At 37.7% G+C, this 17,194-nt stretch overlaps 1 protein-coding gene across 1 annotated transcript; it reads right to left on the reverse strand.

Annotated features, from left to right (window-relative positions):
* Window positions 1-6,283: 6,283 nt before the first annotated feature.
* Window positions 6,284-16,941, reverse strand: Ccna1 (cyclin A1). Its single transcript, XM_027928893.3, has 8 exons — window positions 16,759-16,941; window positions 12,323-12,569; window positions 12,011-12,135; window positions 11,083-11,306; window positions 9,796-10,000; window positions 8,700-8,813; window positions 7,695-7,828; window positions 6,284-6,335 (listed from the first exon to the last, which is right to left on the reverse strand). Exons 1-8 carry the CDS (start codon window positions 16,921-16,923, stop codon window positions 6,284-6,286), a joined length of 1,266 nt encoding a protein of 421 aa, XP_027784694.2. The 5' UTR covers window positions 16,924-16,941.
* Window positions 16,942-17,194: the final 253 nt, after the last annotated feature.

Here is a 17,194-nt window from a genome sequence, read left to right on the forward strand (position 1 = left end):
CCACAAAGGACACCAACAGTGGTCTCACCACCTTTGCTCCTGGACTGAGCTCAGTCTGGTTGATTTGGCCATTGCTGCTTTACTGCTCCATAAACATTAATAACTTGCATTAGTCCTTCAATTCTGGGGTGCCTCCTCTAACGTTCTGTCACAAAGCCAAAGCTTCAAGATTTATGCCATCATGAAGTGATTTTATTTTCAGGGATTGAAGAATAAGTCATTCTGCTTAAAGGTCTTTTGTTTATGCATTTCAAAAGCAAGTATGATTTATGATGTATCAGAATACATGCAAAATAAGATGTTATTCCTTATTAAATGGCAGCTCAGAAAGATTTCCTTTTGAACATAAAAAATCTTCCCTCTAAAGTAGATGAGGAAATACATAAAGGCCAAAAAAGACAGCAAAGCCCTGAATCTGTCTCTCAAGAATCATTCTATCCCCAATTCTCATCTTTAAAAAAAAAATTATTTCAAGTTTCTAGTGAAAGTTTTTCTTTACCTTCCAGCTTCTTATATACAAGAGATGTAAGAATTATGAAGAGAATGAACTTTGTGCAGTATATTTTGTTTCTGTTATGATTTTTCTCATAAATTCATTTTATATAAATGTTCTTTGAAAAGCTGTATAATTCCCAGCTATGTCACTTTGTGGCTAATTAAATCAAGGGCTAGTGATTGTCTATAAAAAGCCATAGTCAATTGGTTTATTCAATAAAACATTACTGAATACCTAGCATAAAGTCAGATGTTGAGGGCAAAGGATGAAATATGGTCTAGGAGGGGAACATAGGCAAATGTCAGCCAGTTGTCCACAAAGACACTTACCTGAGGCTGACAGAGAGCCAAATAAATGATTCATTCTGATGAATCAGTAGCAGAGTGGTATAGGTATAGGGATGAGGGAACTGTTTTCAGATCAAGAAGTCTCTGGAAGGGAACAATGGGTTAACTCAAGCAAAATCTGTTGGGGTGGGTAGGTCTGAATATTGAAGGGCCTATGTGCCCCATATTTTGTCCCAATGGTAATAAGAGATGGAAGAATTCAACTCAGGAAAGTGGTACTCAATTTCATTGCAGGAACTCTAGAAAAAGGGAAGAGGAAACTAAAGAGCCAGGAGAGTTTATTCCTATGATTTGCTGAGAGCCATTGCCAAGTAGGAATGACGCATCGCAATTTCTTTGTTAGCCTACTCCATGTTGCTTAGAGGAAGCACTCTCCATGGTGGACCCAGGTTTTGCAGTGACTTTGCATGAAAGGTGACCTTGCTCAAGGACCAGGGCGGATTGGGATTTAGGGCGCTCTGGGTTTAGGGCGGTTCCAGGTTTAAGGTGTACCCTGCTGGGAATAGGGCGTATCCTGCTGCCTCAGGCCCGCCGCTCCTTGAGTTCCCATTGAGTTCTTGCGGGATTCAGAGAGTTATTTTGGGATTCAGAGCCCGGTGGAGAGTGTGGATTTTGCCCAGAACGTGTTTGTAGAGTGCCGGTGAGTTTGAGAATAAAGAGTTGCTGTTTGAATCTACAAGGTGTGTGGTGGCTCGTGATTTTGTGCCCAGCCAGACTGCGGCAATGATTCATGCAGATGAGAATGACAGGGGGCTCTGCTAGGGCTGTGACAGGAGGAGTGTGAGGACAGAGATGGATTCAGGCATCAGGAAAGTAACCCTGTTATTCTTTGTTTCTAAGAGAAATTCTGGTTTGACATATCATCTCAAGTTTAAGCACTTTCCCCAGCCCTGCTCTTGCTCTAAATGTCAAAACTGCCACATCAAATTGTCCATCTCAGACATGCCAATCTTGCCACTTCCCCCACTTTAGCTTCTAGTGTTTGAGGGCAAGGGAGGGAAAGGGGGAATAAGGCTGAAATGAAATGCTATCCCGTTACTTTAATGTGACCCCTTTCTGTTGTCCTTAATCATCCTAAGGTATGACATTCTCAGGGGAGAATGCAGATGGTGATCAACTTTCAAACATCTTGCCCAAGCACCCTCAAGTTTAAGATATGTAATAAAGTGAATTCATATTTGCATTTACTTTATTTTAACCATTAAAATTTTTTTCCACAGAATTCAGATTACTGAATTCCATGGGTTGATATACAGAGTTTTAAGTGACCTAGATTCAGTAGTTATGTATTCTAATGGATGTTAGAACATTTGTAACGCACTCATTATTTCAGAAATGTTACTGTTTAAAAAGGGTGAAGTTCCAAAGTAAGTCATTTCAAAGGTGTTGTCCAGATATGCTAGAAATAGCAAAAATTATTTAATTTCCTAAAAGTAAACAGATATCAATTCAATCAAACTCATCATTCACGGTGAGATTAAAGTTCAGAACAATGAATGAGATGCCCACAGTGGCAAAGATAAATCCTTTATCAACACTGAAATCACCTTTCCTCCCAGAGCTTAGAGCTGAGTTTCATTTCCCAGTTCCTTGCAGTAAGGATGGGTGTGAATTCTCCACATTCTCATGCCTTGCCTACCACGTTTAAGAATCAAGCAGGGGATTCCTGCAGAAGGATGGACATGTAGAAACAAAAACTCCCAAACGTCAACATGCACTGGAGGGTGACTGGAGGGTGAAATGAGAAGTCTTCAACAAAGTGAGCCTCAGAGATTTGGAGATGGCTGACACAACAGATTACCTGAATACAACCAGTGTCACACAATTGATAGCCAAGTTGAAAACAGGATCCTGGTCTCCTGTTTAGGATAAAATTAAGAATTAAGTCCTGAATAAAAAGATAAAGGTAGAATTGGTCTCCCACTGTATTCACTTCTCAGTTATAATTCTCCTAAAAGAACGAGCTTCTGAGAATCACCAAGGTTTGACTGAAGAAACCATATTCTAGATAACACATTTGAAATCAATACTCATGACAATTGAGGTACTCAGCTCCACATGGTGGTATATGGATGTTATTCTCTATGTTCTCTTTGCAGATCAAAGGAGAGAGTCTTTTCTAGCAGGTTTGAGTTTAGTCAGATGAGCCCAAGTTGACCCCAGTTCCTCCCCTAGCACCTCAGACATTTACCTGATCTCAGATCTCTAGTTCCATTTGAGGCATTCTATCCACATACTCTGTTATGATTCAGTTAATGATAACCTGATCCCCTTCCCACATGCTTTTCCCTTTGCCTGAGTACTTCCCATTCCTTTTTTCAAAAATTACCATCAAGTCCAGTGTTGCCTAATGAAAAACATAGTAAAAACAAACAACTCTCTGCCTACAATGAATTCATACATATCCTGTGAAACTAAAGGGAGGGATGTCTCATCTGCACTGAAAAACCATCAGAGACTTTGGGTCTTGCACACTGGGTCTTGCCTTGGTGCCAGGATGCTACATGGAATCACAACCATGCACCCTGAGGAGCTCCTCCCCTGCCCCAGGTACCTATCCCCACAGCCCTGACACATGGAGCAGAAAACTTGGCAGTAGCATGGGCCAGGGCTCTCTCAGCCAAATAGTATATACTTCCATTTCAAAGTTTTAGACTAAAATGTATGTAGCTGTTTTAACTCTGATGGTGAAAGCTTTAGGGAAAAAACAGAATATGTTGCTTATATCCATCCCATCTTGGGCTTTAGCTCTCAACAAAGGGTCATCAAATGCTGCCCCTATCATCCTTTCTTGAGGAACACTTCACTAAGAGCCCATTGGTTCATGGTCATGTCTGAGTTCCTCAGAAAGGCTGGGTTTGTCTAAAGCCACAAGCAAAAGAGCATCCAAAGGTAGACAGATAACAGTACTCCCAACCCAGAGCCCTGCCCAGACCAGTTTCCTGGGTGGCAAAAAGTGGGTGTGGCTGGAAAGGGAGAGATGGGCGGAAATTAAGAGAACAGATAAACCATATTCTTATGATAAAATATTTTATAATAGTAGAAGTAACTAAGATTCTACTTATTCCCTATGGATAATCTCAAAAAACAATGCTACTTCAGATATGTAACACAGAAGGGTACAAGAGACTATCAATGACCATTAAACGTTAAAAATAAGCATTGTTTATAGACACATATTCATAAAAACAGTGAATGGACTTCATCAACACAAAATTTAGGAAAGAAGAACAAATCAAAGGATGGGCATGCAGATGGCTGATATTCACTTTCAAATTTGGCAGGAGATATACAGGGGAAAGTTATATTTCTGTTTTCAAATGATGTATTTCAGGGAGGCAATAAAATAATAAAAAAGAAGGTCAAAGCTGAGGTCTAGTTCTTTGCAGTCAGTGGGTATTTGTGTTGGGGGTGTGGGAATGGGGTATGTGCAAATTGCCAATAGCAAGTAACGTAAGGTATGTGTGCAGACCTCTAAGTTCTATAGTGTGGTTTCATGGTATATTTTGGATCCAGATTTAGAAACAAAAACATCCTCTGCAAAGTGATTTTTTAATGGATGATCTATTTCTACAAAGTCCCTTTTAGCTTAAGTAAAGCATTCTAAAATCATAATCTTACTAGTAAAAAAAAAAAAAAAGAAAATATTACTGTGTCTGGTTCTAAACTGGGTCCAAATGTTATTGTGTCAGGATCCAGTATGAGATAGACACACATATCATAGGAAAGTAAGTGATCAGCCAACATAAACAGAAAGAGAATGACAGGAAGCTTCCCTGGCTGAGTTGCTCAAATCTTTAAGGTTTGAAAGGGGCAAATACAGAACTTCTGTGACCAAAATCAGCCACCTGCCCCACTGAGAAGGGATTGCATTGCCATTTGCAGGACTGCTGGAAAGTTCAGCATATATATGCAGTTTATGTCACCCAGACATAAACCAGGTGACATTGCCAATTGTTCATTATATAACATAAACATAGAGAATTCAATATTGATATAGGACCTATGTTCCCTTATGAAACATATGTTATAAATATAAAAAAACTTAAGAAAATGTTGATTTCTTCAAATGGAGACAACTTGAGAATGTTTATCTGCAGGGGAAAAGGAGGGAGCAATGCTAAAACCTTGTAAGAGTGTGGGAGTACTTTCAAATATAAAAAAATTATTCACAAAATATGTCTATATTTTTATATTCATAATTCCATTAGAGCTTGAAAAAAGTGTAAAACATGGAGTGAATTTCATCTACTCTCATTTTTCCAAAATATACCCACATCTAATCTTTCCTATGTGAAGGGAATCCAGAAAACATATTTCCTTCTTTTTGCCTCCAGAGTCATTCAGACTGAGCCTGGGGGCAGGTCCACAAACAGAGGCCTCTCCCCAGAGGACAAGCACACAGCACAGAAGGTTCATGAGCCATTAAGACCTACTGGCCCAGAACCACCAATTTTGTGCTTAACAACAACACAAACACAAAGCTCACATTTAATCCTCAATAAGCATAATTCACATTTAAGAACAAATCTACTCTCATTTTTCCTTTCAATCTTTAAAATAGAAGTCAAAACAAATGTTTTGCTTTCAATTTTTTCTATCTTGTATCCTACATAGTGCTGTTGAAAAGTGCCAAATATGAATGTGTAAGAAAGTAAATACAGAATTGTGAATAATTTAAGCAACAGCAAAGCTTAGGGTGGGTATCTCTCAAAGGACATATGTAAAGGGGTTGGATTCATTAGTCTCAAGTCTCATGATGAAGTTTGCTCTTTCTACCCCAGAAGACATCTTCTAAAACTAAAAAACATGCTGATGAGTTCCTAAATCCAACCTGAATACAGACATGATGGCATCCTTTTACAAATGAGCATAACATTCCTGGATTAGAATGAAATGTAAGTCACCACCAAATATACTTGAACACATTTAGGCCTCAGCCCACTGATTTAAACTGTGGAAGAAGCAGGAGTAGAAGTGCTTGCTGGTGTCTCTTCACCATTCTGCATGAGCTAGCCTTTCCCTTCTTTTTCAATCTATAGAGATCCTCGGGAAACAACAAGCCATTTACCAAGCATGAAAATCCCTGCATGCCTCAACACTGAATCTGAATAGCATGCCTCATTTATAAAACCAATTTAGGAGAATGCTTGAAATAGTGATGACATTTGTAATATTATCAACTAAAATTCCAGGCAAGTCTGTCAGCCACGCTAACTAGTAAATAAGCCTAACACATGGTCATAAGGCAAGTAGTTTATTCTTTAAAAATGCTAGACTAAATTATAACTACTAAAGTCTAATAGAACCTAATACATTTACATATTTTAAAAGTCATCTATATTGACATTAGTCGGCCAAACTTGAAGAAACTTATGGAAACTAAGAGCAATCCTGTTGATATGATGGTTGGGTTCTGGAAGTGCTCCAGTTCTGGCACTTATTGCAGAGGAAGAACTGCAGGTGGTTCCATGAGGGACACATGCAGGTACCTGAAATGAAACCCACAGCAAGGTTAGCACAAAACACAGACATTCATTTTATATAATCTCAGTTAGGCTACAGTGGTGAAAGCATTCCACCTCCCACTGTCTTGACAAGGTCACAGTGAGGACACTTGTGGGAAACCAAAATCATGAGACCCTTTTTTATATAATTGGGACTTTTTATTTTATAATCAGCCTAACAGAAGGCATGAGTAGACTTTAAATTCTAGATGGCCAAGAATATAACAGGTGGTTCATGACTTAAAGGCTGCTTTACTATCTCTCGGGACATATAGGGCAAAACAGAAAAATATCAAAAATCATTCTGGGAAATGTTACAGGAACACTAGGCACCACAATTGACTATATCAACTAAGAATTCAAGTTCATATCTTCAGTCTTTCAAACCTGCGTAGACAGTTATCATGTCCATTGCACGTAGCCCACCATATGTGGCCTATTTAATTAAGGGTAGATAGATATGGTATTCATTCAGGGGAGAAAAAGTTAGTTAAAATATATTTTCCTTCTAATAGACCCTCTTTTAACTTTACATAGGGATTTATGATAAGCATAGTTAATGTTAGCAGCAGGGGGATTGACATACAGAGCCTGCCCTTTAGTTAAAGATTTAAGAACTGCTGTACTTTGACTAAGAAACAAAGAAACTCTCTGAGAAAGTAGCTTAATCAGTTTTATGAGAATAAATGTAGGCATTTTTAGTTGCTTTTAGAATATATTATAAGATTGTTATAAGGGGACTTTTAGATGGGATCTTAAGTACAGGTGTGCTTTATACTTAAAGATTAATGACAGGTTAGGAGACATAGAGTCTGGTTACGTAGTTTGGCATCTGTTAAATAAGGAAATGTCACATCCTGGGAAAATCTGGAAATTGTAAATTGATGACGCATTTTATTAATGATTCTGGACCCGTAATGATGAGAAAAAGTAAAATAAAAGGAGACAGAGAGAAAGCAGTAACAGCTCGCTCTCGCGCTCTCTCTCTCTCTCTCTCTCTCTCTCTCTGGAGATTGCTCCAATGGAACGACTCCTTGTCTCATCCCTTGTGCTGATGCCTCTCATCCTTTAGGACCCCCTGGACCCTGCTGGTGCAGGACCCTGGCACTACAGAAAACTCTCTAAGTCATCACAGCAGATAGGAAGGAAGCTGACTGACTATAATTACTACAATCTGACAATTATCAATCTAGGTCTCTCCAAATTCATTTTCTTGATTTTACATGTATTCTTACTTTACCAACCTAACACCAGATATATAATTTATTCCACTTCTAATTCTGATACAACTATTACCCATTAAGCTTTGAACAGAGCCAAGATAAGAAAATGTCAGTAACTTACTTTGAAGCCTTATACTTCTCCCTAATTGCTTGCTGAGGTCGATGGGGTATGTCAAGGCATGCTTTGTGTAGCTCACTCAGGCAAGGCACAATTTCACTTAATGAGTAGCCTGTAAATGCAGCAAGGGTTTCTGGCTAATCAAGACAAAAGAAAAAAAAATTGTTTCACATAACTTTTTAAGATGTAGAAGTCAGAAGACAACCAATTGTAAAAGTAAATGTCCATATTCATTTAAAGAAAGCATGTCCACCTTCTTCAGAGACATTAGATATGAAATACTTAAAATACAGCAGAGTTCTAAATTTCTAAGTTTGCTCATATTTCATATCATAATTCTCAATTTAGGGCAGATCACTTTCCCTGTACCCTCATGAACGTGGTTTTTACCAGTCCCTTAAAGAGTCCTACTTTTGTGACCACCTTATTTGTATAGAAAGTGAAAGCTTCTTAGTCTAAATGCAGCATAAAAACTAAGTATTCCAGAAAATAAAGGGAAATACCCCATTTTTTTTTTTTTTAGTATAACAGTGAGCTTTCAGAACAAAACCTAGGGACCTGTTTTTGATGATACCACCTCCTCAGGAAAGAGGCAACACCAACTGTCCTGTTTTCTCAAAAGCCTACTGCAATTTCTAGCTATCCTCATTGGACTGATGATTTTTTTTTCCCACATATGATAAAAGTCAACAACTTTTGCTTGAAGCAGCCAATGACTGTATCTCAAGTCATTAGCAGTGGGCACCCAGATTTTCAGGCCCGCTTCTGTTGCAACATGATCGCCTGGACTTCTTGCAACCTCTGCTGGACATAGAATAAAGCTACTGAGTCAAAGCCATGATGACTGGCTGACCTGCAAGATTTAGCAGCAAGTTGCAGTCTACTGTAAAGACATCCAGTTCCTTATTAAACAAACTTGCCCTTCTAAGAGGCAAGCCTGTAAGCCTTAAAAACTACTGAACAGATTTTAGACAGGTCTTGAATTTCATCTAGAAAGAAGAAACTTACCCAGAAGTGCCTGTTCACAGTATAGTTTGCCAGGCAGTAAGCTGCAGCAGCTATCAATGAAGGAAGATATTTCAAGAATGGATCAGCTTCAAGTAGACTCAGTTCTGCTACATACTAAGCACAAGAGAAAAAAACCTCATTGGAGTTAGAAATCTGACCAAGATCTAATTGACTGAAGTCATAAGTAAACCTAGAAAAGTCATAGTAATAAATTGTGTCTTCTCTTTGTTCAGACAGTATCCAGTGATGAGTACAGACATAGTTAAAATGAATCACTGGGTCAATAATTGGTATGACTGTCCTTAACCAGAATAATATTTATGTTTTAACAGAATTTCAATACCCTAGTATTTGGCCTATCCACAAAGTACATATGATAGGTTACTTTTCTCGTCTTACACTAGTAGTGCAGGTTTATGCTGGTCAGATAAAGTTGTATTGCTCTGGCACCTGGAATGGGAACAGAGCCTTCAGTCAAAGGCAAAGATATGACAATATTAAAGCTATTAATTTACTAGGCAAATGAATATGGTTCTGAGTCTAGAACAGAACTGATGGGAACATATCATGTCAGAATAAATATACTTAGAAATGTATATGGACATCCTTATTACTCCCTGTATGGCATAAATGTACTAGATATCATAGTCTGGAGTGACTAGAAAGCAAGTTGATTAGACTAATACTTTAGTACTTTCAACTAAGTTTCTATAACATTAAATAACCAAACAACACTTCATTAGTTTATAGGTTAGGATGATATTAGAACAAAATTAAACTATATCTTAGTTCCCAAACTAAGAAGTGCTGCTTGCATGTGATTCTATATACACACCAAGGGAAGAGTTTCCAAGTTTAAATTCCTTTGATGGTTGACTGATTTGACAACCTGTGCCTGCCAACTATAGTCAATAGTAATGTCCTGTAACCAGATTTTGTGTTCTTAAAATTAGCTGTCTTTCATTGCTAAAAAGGTGTACTGGGCCCAAGACTAGGGGAAAAAAACTGCAAAGGAATGCAGAACTGAAGGATGACTGGGAAAGGCTGCTTTTTACCCTCTTTGGTACCAGAAGTTCCTGGAAATCACATGGCATACCTTGGCCAGGTTCTCAGTTCTGACACACACTCCTTGACGCCTTAAGTACTGAAGGAGAAATTGGTTGGTGGTTGGAACTGTCAGATCAAAAGCTAGGACTTTCAGGAGCAGGTGTTCCATCCTTAATAGTTGCCGTTTTGTGTATGTGTCATCAGTTATATAGACAAACTCATCTACTTCAGGTGGATATATCTCTTCATATTTCCTGGGAAAGGTAGAGAATTTTTAGGAGTAGTTTGGCACCCATACTTTACTTCCTGTGTTACCACAGGCCATGTTTCTCAACAGAGACCTGCAGAGTTCTTTATTCCCTCTTTATCCACTTCAATATCACTGAATTTCACAGGGCTATGAAAATATTAAGAGCTTGTTTCCAGATCATGAACATGAGTATTATGAGAACATGTTGTACTTACTGCTAGGAGTAGAAAGAGACACCATGTCCAACTGAGAGTTTAGGTTTTGGTCTCAGATACACTGAAAAATTCTGAATGACAGACAACACAAATGAATTCCTATCAATTCTATAGACTTCAAATTCTTTTGTGGAAAAGAGAAAAAAATTCATAGACCTTTGATTTTTAAAAACATCATGTTTAACTTTGTGTGCTGAATTAGCAATTGACTCTGAATAGTCAAGAGAAGGAGAATGATGTTTCACTATTTTCATTTCTTCCCTTCTGCTTTTGTTTCTACTTTCTTTAGGAAACATTGGCAAGTGTTTACATATTAATAACTAGACTATTTAAAACCAGAAAAATAGAAACCATCATGCAGTAACAGGTTACATCATGACAGCTCAGATATAACCCAACTCTTTTTTCTCACACAATGAGGTATTACTATGAGTCACTGATAGGAACAGGAACCAACTAAAATTGTTTATAAACTATAACCAAATAAATAAACTGTTATTGTGAGTTATTTGCTATATCATGAAGACAGTTTTTATGCAATCAAAATCTCTTTTAAATAGGACTTTTACTTATATTAGAATATAGCCAAAAGACTGTTCTGCAAAATAAATTCCTGCATTTGAGCTGATGGCTCCTTTAGTCACGACATTGAACTTGTTGTAATAAATCTTAAACATCTGAATTGAAGAGTGAACATGTGGGTGAGATTCAGTTTCTTGGTAAATCCTGAAAAGATAATGATCTTTTATCAAAAGAGACACAAATAGTTCTAATTATCAAGCATTGCATTTCTTTAATAAATGTGAAAAAAAAAGTCAAGTGTTTTGACAGGAGGTAGTTTTACATTATTCAAGCTCAAAGAATTACTTACGAAGCCAGAAAAATAGCTGCTGTCCCTACAAGCTGCAATTTCCCTCTCAGAACAGACATGCAGGAAAGAAACCTGTCCAGGAAGTTGACAGCCAGGTACAGAGTTTCTGATCGAAGCTTATATTCTTCGCCAACCTCCACCAGCCAATCCACCAGAATCGTACGCATGCTTTCTGTGATATCCGGCTGTTTCCTCATGTAGTGTGCTTTGGGTCTGTATCTTATCTGTTTGGGAAAATAATTTGGATATGTAGAAAGTTGTAATATCAGAAAGATCACTCTCCAGTATAGTTGCTATTTTATTTTAAAATCTCATGAGCAAAGGTTAGGAGGATGCTAGACACAAATGTTTTCATCATGATAAAGAAGAAACTATGAAATTCTGGTTCTATAATGTAATAAGTTAACAACTTGAGGAGGAAATAGCAATATTGGTTATTCCTAAGAGTGAAATACTCAACACATAAATCCTTTGAGTCATATAGAAATTGTGCCTACAATTGCTACTTACCATCACTATTTCAGGTTGAGTATTCCTTTTCCATAATGCTTGGGACATGATGTCTTGGATTTGGGATTTTTTCTAATATTTACATATACACTATTAGCCATCTTGGGGATGGGACCCAAGCCTAAACATAAAATTCATGACTTATACACACAGACAAGGGTAATTTTATATAATACTTTTAATAATTTTGTGCATAAAACAAAGATTCATGGCGTGGAGTTTTCCACATCTGGCATCATATTAACATTCAAAAAGTTTTAAATTTTGAAATGTCAGACTAGAGATATTTGACCTGCATTATTTTTCATAGATTTCTTACATTTGGATACCACGATAGAGCCATTCTCTAGTGGTATGGTCAAGAACTTGTAGCTTAATATTAGGAGCTTGGGATCCTGGAGAAGTTGGGAAAACTCACTTCAGCTTCTCTAAGGTACTGATGAATTTCTTCAGCATATTCGGTCACATTTATCACATCTGTGCCCAAATCTGACGCTTCTTCAGACTGGAAATGGAGAGATGAATCTACCAGCATAGGGGAAACTGCAGAGGTTCAACATTGTCAGATAAGTCATTTAATTGAAAAACTCCTTACCTCTACTCACTCTCCACAGGCAATTGTGAAAACTAGCCATTATGTCATGTTTTTCTCTTGCTAGATACTTGCTACTGGAACACTGCAGATAGTTGAGAATACAGAGCACCATCAGCTATAGATGAGTCAGATTACCTGTACTGAAATCCAGCAGGAAGTGAAGGTCTGACTTGAGTGTGCTGGTATCTACTTCATACACATCCTCAAATGCCATCCCCTCTCTTCCTGAGCAGCTGTCTCTGTCCCCCTGCTCAGGCTCATCCATGTAGATATCAAATCCATGCTTGGCTGGCTCCAGGACCCCACAATCAGAGAGCATTTTCTTTCCAGCTGGAGGGAAGACATTTTCTGATCCAGAAAAACACCTGATTGCTGTGATCTCCTAAAGAGTTAATTTCTTGTTAGAGACTACCCCACAAAGATCAACTAGAAAATGTGAACCTAGCAGCTTGAATAGGTAAGATTGAATCCTAAATTGAAATGTTATTAATTTAATTACAGAAAATAAAGTTCAAAAAGTTATATTAGTCTATATCTGATATACAGAAAGAGTTACCTAAAATTCACTATTTTCTTTACACATGTATCAAAGGGAACTCAAGATTATAGAAAGAATAAAATCGGGGGATATTAGAGGATAGAAAGGCAGCAGAATACAACAGACACTAGTATGGCAATATGTAAATCAATGGATGTGTAACTGATGTGATTCTGCAATTTGTATACGGGGTAAAAATGGGAGTTCATAACCCACTTGAATCAAAGTGTGAAATATGATATATCAAGAACTATGTAATGTTTTGAACAACCAACAATAAAAAATTTAAAAAAAATAGAAAGAATAAAATCTATATCTCTTCTCTAAAATGAAATAGGTACAACCTGCAGGAGGAAAACTGCAAGTTGGCTTTATGTTTATAGCATCACAAGACATTAAAGTACTCAGCATCGTTCTTAACATATGGTCACAGAGTTCCTAGAGTCCCCTCCCTAAATATTTAATATTTAGTTGCAGCCACCTATGAAGTTCCCAGTTTCATTCTTAGTTATTTAGAAACATGATGACTTTGGAAACTCATACTACTAACTTCTCTCATAAGCTATAAAATCTTTTTGTATATATAATACAATCAGGCTTGGTGAAATTTTTCAAATAACTTCTCCCTTTTCTTTATTCTTGTAACATTAACAGTGCAAACAACTGTGATACCACCACAGTGAACAAGCATAACACATCAAATGCTGTTGCATCTTAAAGGAGGTCATGTTGGATGGTGTGAAATCAAATGATTTAGGGCAAGTGAGCCTGAGTTATATTTATGCAAATGTTAGCTCTATCTACTATATTAACATTTTGCTTATACTTAATCTATGCTTACTATTAAAGGCTAATTCCAAGTTAGTATGTGGTTATATAACTTTTCTTTCTACTTATCAAATATATATATATATATATATATATATATATATATATATATATATATATATGGCTTATGTCTAATAAGAAAATAATCTTTATGGTAGTTTTGGAATAAAAAATCACAGGGACTATAAAGGACCACAATCAGAAGTTACGATAATCAGATAACTATGACTCCAAGTCACTATCAAGTTTAACTTTTTCTACATAAATAGAGATATCTAGGTTGAGGTATATATTCATTAAACAAAAATTTACTATGAATTAACAAGAATCTACTATGTTAACAAAATTAACAAGAATCTACTATGCTCCAGACACTGCTCTAGGTGCCCAAAATTCAAGAGTGAACAAAATGTTCAGCCCAGAGGCGGTGGTGGGGAGACAAACAACAAAAGACACAGTAGGAATAGACAGAGCAGAGTAAGAAGGAGATCAGTGTAGGACATGAGGTCAGGAAGAAAACAGAGGTCAGCTCAAGGAGGCCTTACCATAGGCCATTTAAGAATGATTGGCATTCATGCAGAGGGGAGCCACAGAAAGATTTTGGGCAGAGGAAGACTGTGATCTAACTTATTTTTTTTTTGGTGGGGGGGAGGGGTGGTTACCAGGGATTGAACCCAGGAGCATTTAACCACTGAGCCACATCCCCATCCCTTTTTTCACATTTTATTTAGAGACAGGGTCTTGCTGAGTTGCTTGGTGCCTAAGTTGCTGAGGCTGGTTTTGAACTCACAATCCTCCTGCCTCAGCCTCTCAAGCCTCTGAGATTTCAGGTGTGCACCACCATGCCTGGCCTGACTTATCTTTATAAAAGGATCATTTTAGGTGCAGGAAGCAAGACCAGAATAATAGAACCAGTTATAAAACTGGCAAATCCAGATGAGACACAACAGAGGTTTAAAGCAGGATAGAAAAGGAGGAGAGGGAAAGAGGCTCTAGACATTTTTTTAAAGTAGAACCAACAATACTTTCGAAGTAGATTAAATGGAAGGTAGGAGAAAAAGAAGGGTCAAGGATGAAAAAATGTTTTAGGGTTGGTCAAAGGAAGAATGGCTATTTCTTTTCCTGAGATGAGCAAGACTTTGGGAAGAGCAAGTTGGAGGTAGGGAAAAGGGTTGGTGTTTGGTTTTGCCCAAGTATGAGATGCTTATCACATGATTCAAGTGAAGATATTAAGTGGAATGCTGAGTATATGATCCTACAATATAGCTCAGGGGGGTAGGCCAGAGATAAAAATATGAATCATCAACAGACAGATGGTTTTTAATGGTATTTAATTTAACACTTGAAGAGATTACTGAGGGAGTGAGGCCACACTGTGACCAAAGCTAAGCCCTGGGGCACTGTGACTTTTAGAGATTAAAGAAATAAAGAAACAGGATACTGAGGGAGTGGCAAATGAGCAAGGTAGATGGCTTGGAGAGGGTAGTGCTCTTTAGTAAGAAATTATTAATAAATTATTAAGACTGGTCAACCATGTAAAATGCTACTGATCAGTCAAGTAAGGAAAGAATTAAGAATTGAGTCAAAAGAACTATAGACAGAATTCATTCAATAAAAACCTATATGATATTCGGGTATATGTACTGTTCCAAGTACTAGGAATACAGCAGAGAACATGACATCCTCTCTGATAGAACTTACGTGCTATTAGGATAGACAAATTCTCAATAAATCTTGCTATAAACAGGACAGTAGCTGCAAAGAGATGTGTAGTTGAAAGATTTTGATGAAAAAATATAATTTATTTATATGCTCATGGTTTAACTCAGTAAAAAAGAGAAAACTGATAAAAGAATAAAAGTTACTGGAGTGAGATCCTTGAAGAAGCAAAAGAACACATTTTGAGGGAAAGGTCACCTTATCTAAAAGGGACATTTTAGTTACAGAACAGGATGGCAATGGCAAGGTATCTGGCACATGGAAACAGCGGTTGTTTCTACATTTTCAGAAAAATAGGATATAAAGTCATCACCTGAGAGTAAAGATGAATAGGAGTTATGGAGGATTAAAGAGAGAAAGGGGATAGGGAATAGGTTTCTAAGAAGGTTGTAGAGGATGGAGCAAGGAAATGTAGAGGTGGGACCAGGTAACAGGTAACATGAGAGATTACTGATTTTGAATTTAAAATGAGACCACTTAGCATAGGCACAACTGCCAATTCACAAGTACCAGGTCTTAAGACTGTAAAAAATAAATATTGCTAAGAAAATTAAGTTTATTAAAACCACTTTCACTCAATTTTCTCCAAAGCTTTGAACAGATTACTTTGAATATTTTTTCCACACTAACCAAACCATCAAAAAGTAGGTAACTTAAAGATGCAACAGATGGAAAGCTTCTAATCTAGCCTCCACCACAACATTTTTGGGGGATATTAAACCTCACACTTTGTCACCTATAAAACAGAAAGAATACCTTACTTCACTGGACTATTGTGACCATCAAGCACTTAGATGTACAATACAGGCTTAAGGCATTTTTATGAAGACTAATCTAATAGCAGAGAGGGAAGATTTTTTTCTATCTAAATAATTCATTCCTAAGGATCCAAACCCTGCCTTCTCATTTAAGTGTCTGGATTTATTTTTAATCTTCAAAGGAAGGTAACTGTGATAAGTTTAGCACATACAAATAACATCTGAGGGTCCATTATCTTTTTGCCCAACTGCTCTTTGTCAGCAGGAAGATGTCTGCTCTCAAAGCAACCTTTTTGAAGTAACCTAGTATATATAACCTGAAGTAGCTTGATCCAATCCCAATTCTCACACTATCCCAAATGAACACAGCAAAGGTTGCCCAGTATTGCTTTAGGCACTACCTTGAACACAACTCTGACCAAGGAATTCCAGCTCCAAATCACATTTCCTTTCAGCCTAGCCCCTGAATCACTTTACATATATTTAATACAAACAGTTCCCAAACTTATTTCCTTAACGTTGGAAAAATAACAAAAGTAATAATCACTATTTCTGGCTCAAAACAGAACTGGTTAAGAAGGTCTTAAGAAATCAACTTCCTTGTAGTCCAGATCCAAGGCTGTAATATTCTAGGACAGTAGTAGGTACAACTGCAAGAGAAAAGCACCTACTACCATCATAGAAGAGTCATTCTCCACAGCATCTTTCCCAGTGCTTCTGGTCATTACCTGGCCACAGGTATTCCTGTACTGCCCATTCTCGGTTAGCACCCCTAGCACTGTCCTTTGTGGGGGATCTTGGCCAAGCTGGGCTCTGGTGAGCATCTGAGAAGCATCAGGACCTCTAGCCACTGCAGCCAGGACGATTCCACTCTTGGAGCTGCTGCGACGCATTGCCTTGGACGCCACAAACTGCTGTCACGAGGAGAAATAGAGAAGCCTGTTAGTCAACCCTCCCTACCTGGGGCTCCAAGGATTCAGTGAATCTCTAGGAGGCAAAGCACCAAGTCTTGGAATCCCCACTAATTGCTGATCTTCCCAACAAATTATTATGGGTTGAAAGGTCCAGGAGTGACAGCACTAGGGATCAAAACTGCCCTGAACCAAAACAGTGATTTAAATCTCTGCGGGATTTCATCCAAGACCTACCCGAGGGCTGGCAGGA

Source organism: Marmota flaviventris, chromosome 4 (assembly GCF_047511675.1).
Source record: "Marmota flaviventris isolate mMarFla1 chromosome 4, mMarFla1.hap1, whole genome shotgun sequence".
NCBI classification, from domain to species: Eukaryota; Metazoa; Chordata; class Mammalia; order Rodentia; family Sciuridae; genus Marmota; species Marmota flaviventris.

Excerpts from the sequence above, each read along its gene's own strand:
- Ccna1 (XM_027928893.3), bottom strand. The coding sequence starts at position 16,923 with ATGCGTCGCAGCAGCTCCAAGAGTGGAATCGTCCTGGCTGCAGTGGCT. Across the intron at positions 12,136-12,322 it reads CCTGCTGGATTTCAGTACAG|TTTCCCCTATGCTGGTAGAT; the intron begins GTAATCTGACTC and ends GAACCTCTGCAG. Across the intron at positions 7,829-8,699 it reads CTGTGAACAGGCACTTCTGG|CCAGAAACCCTTGCTGCATT; the intron begins GTAAGTTTCTTC and ends TGTCTTGATTAG.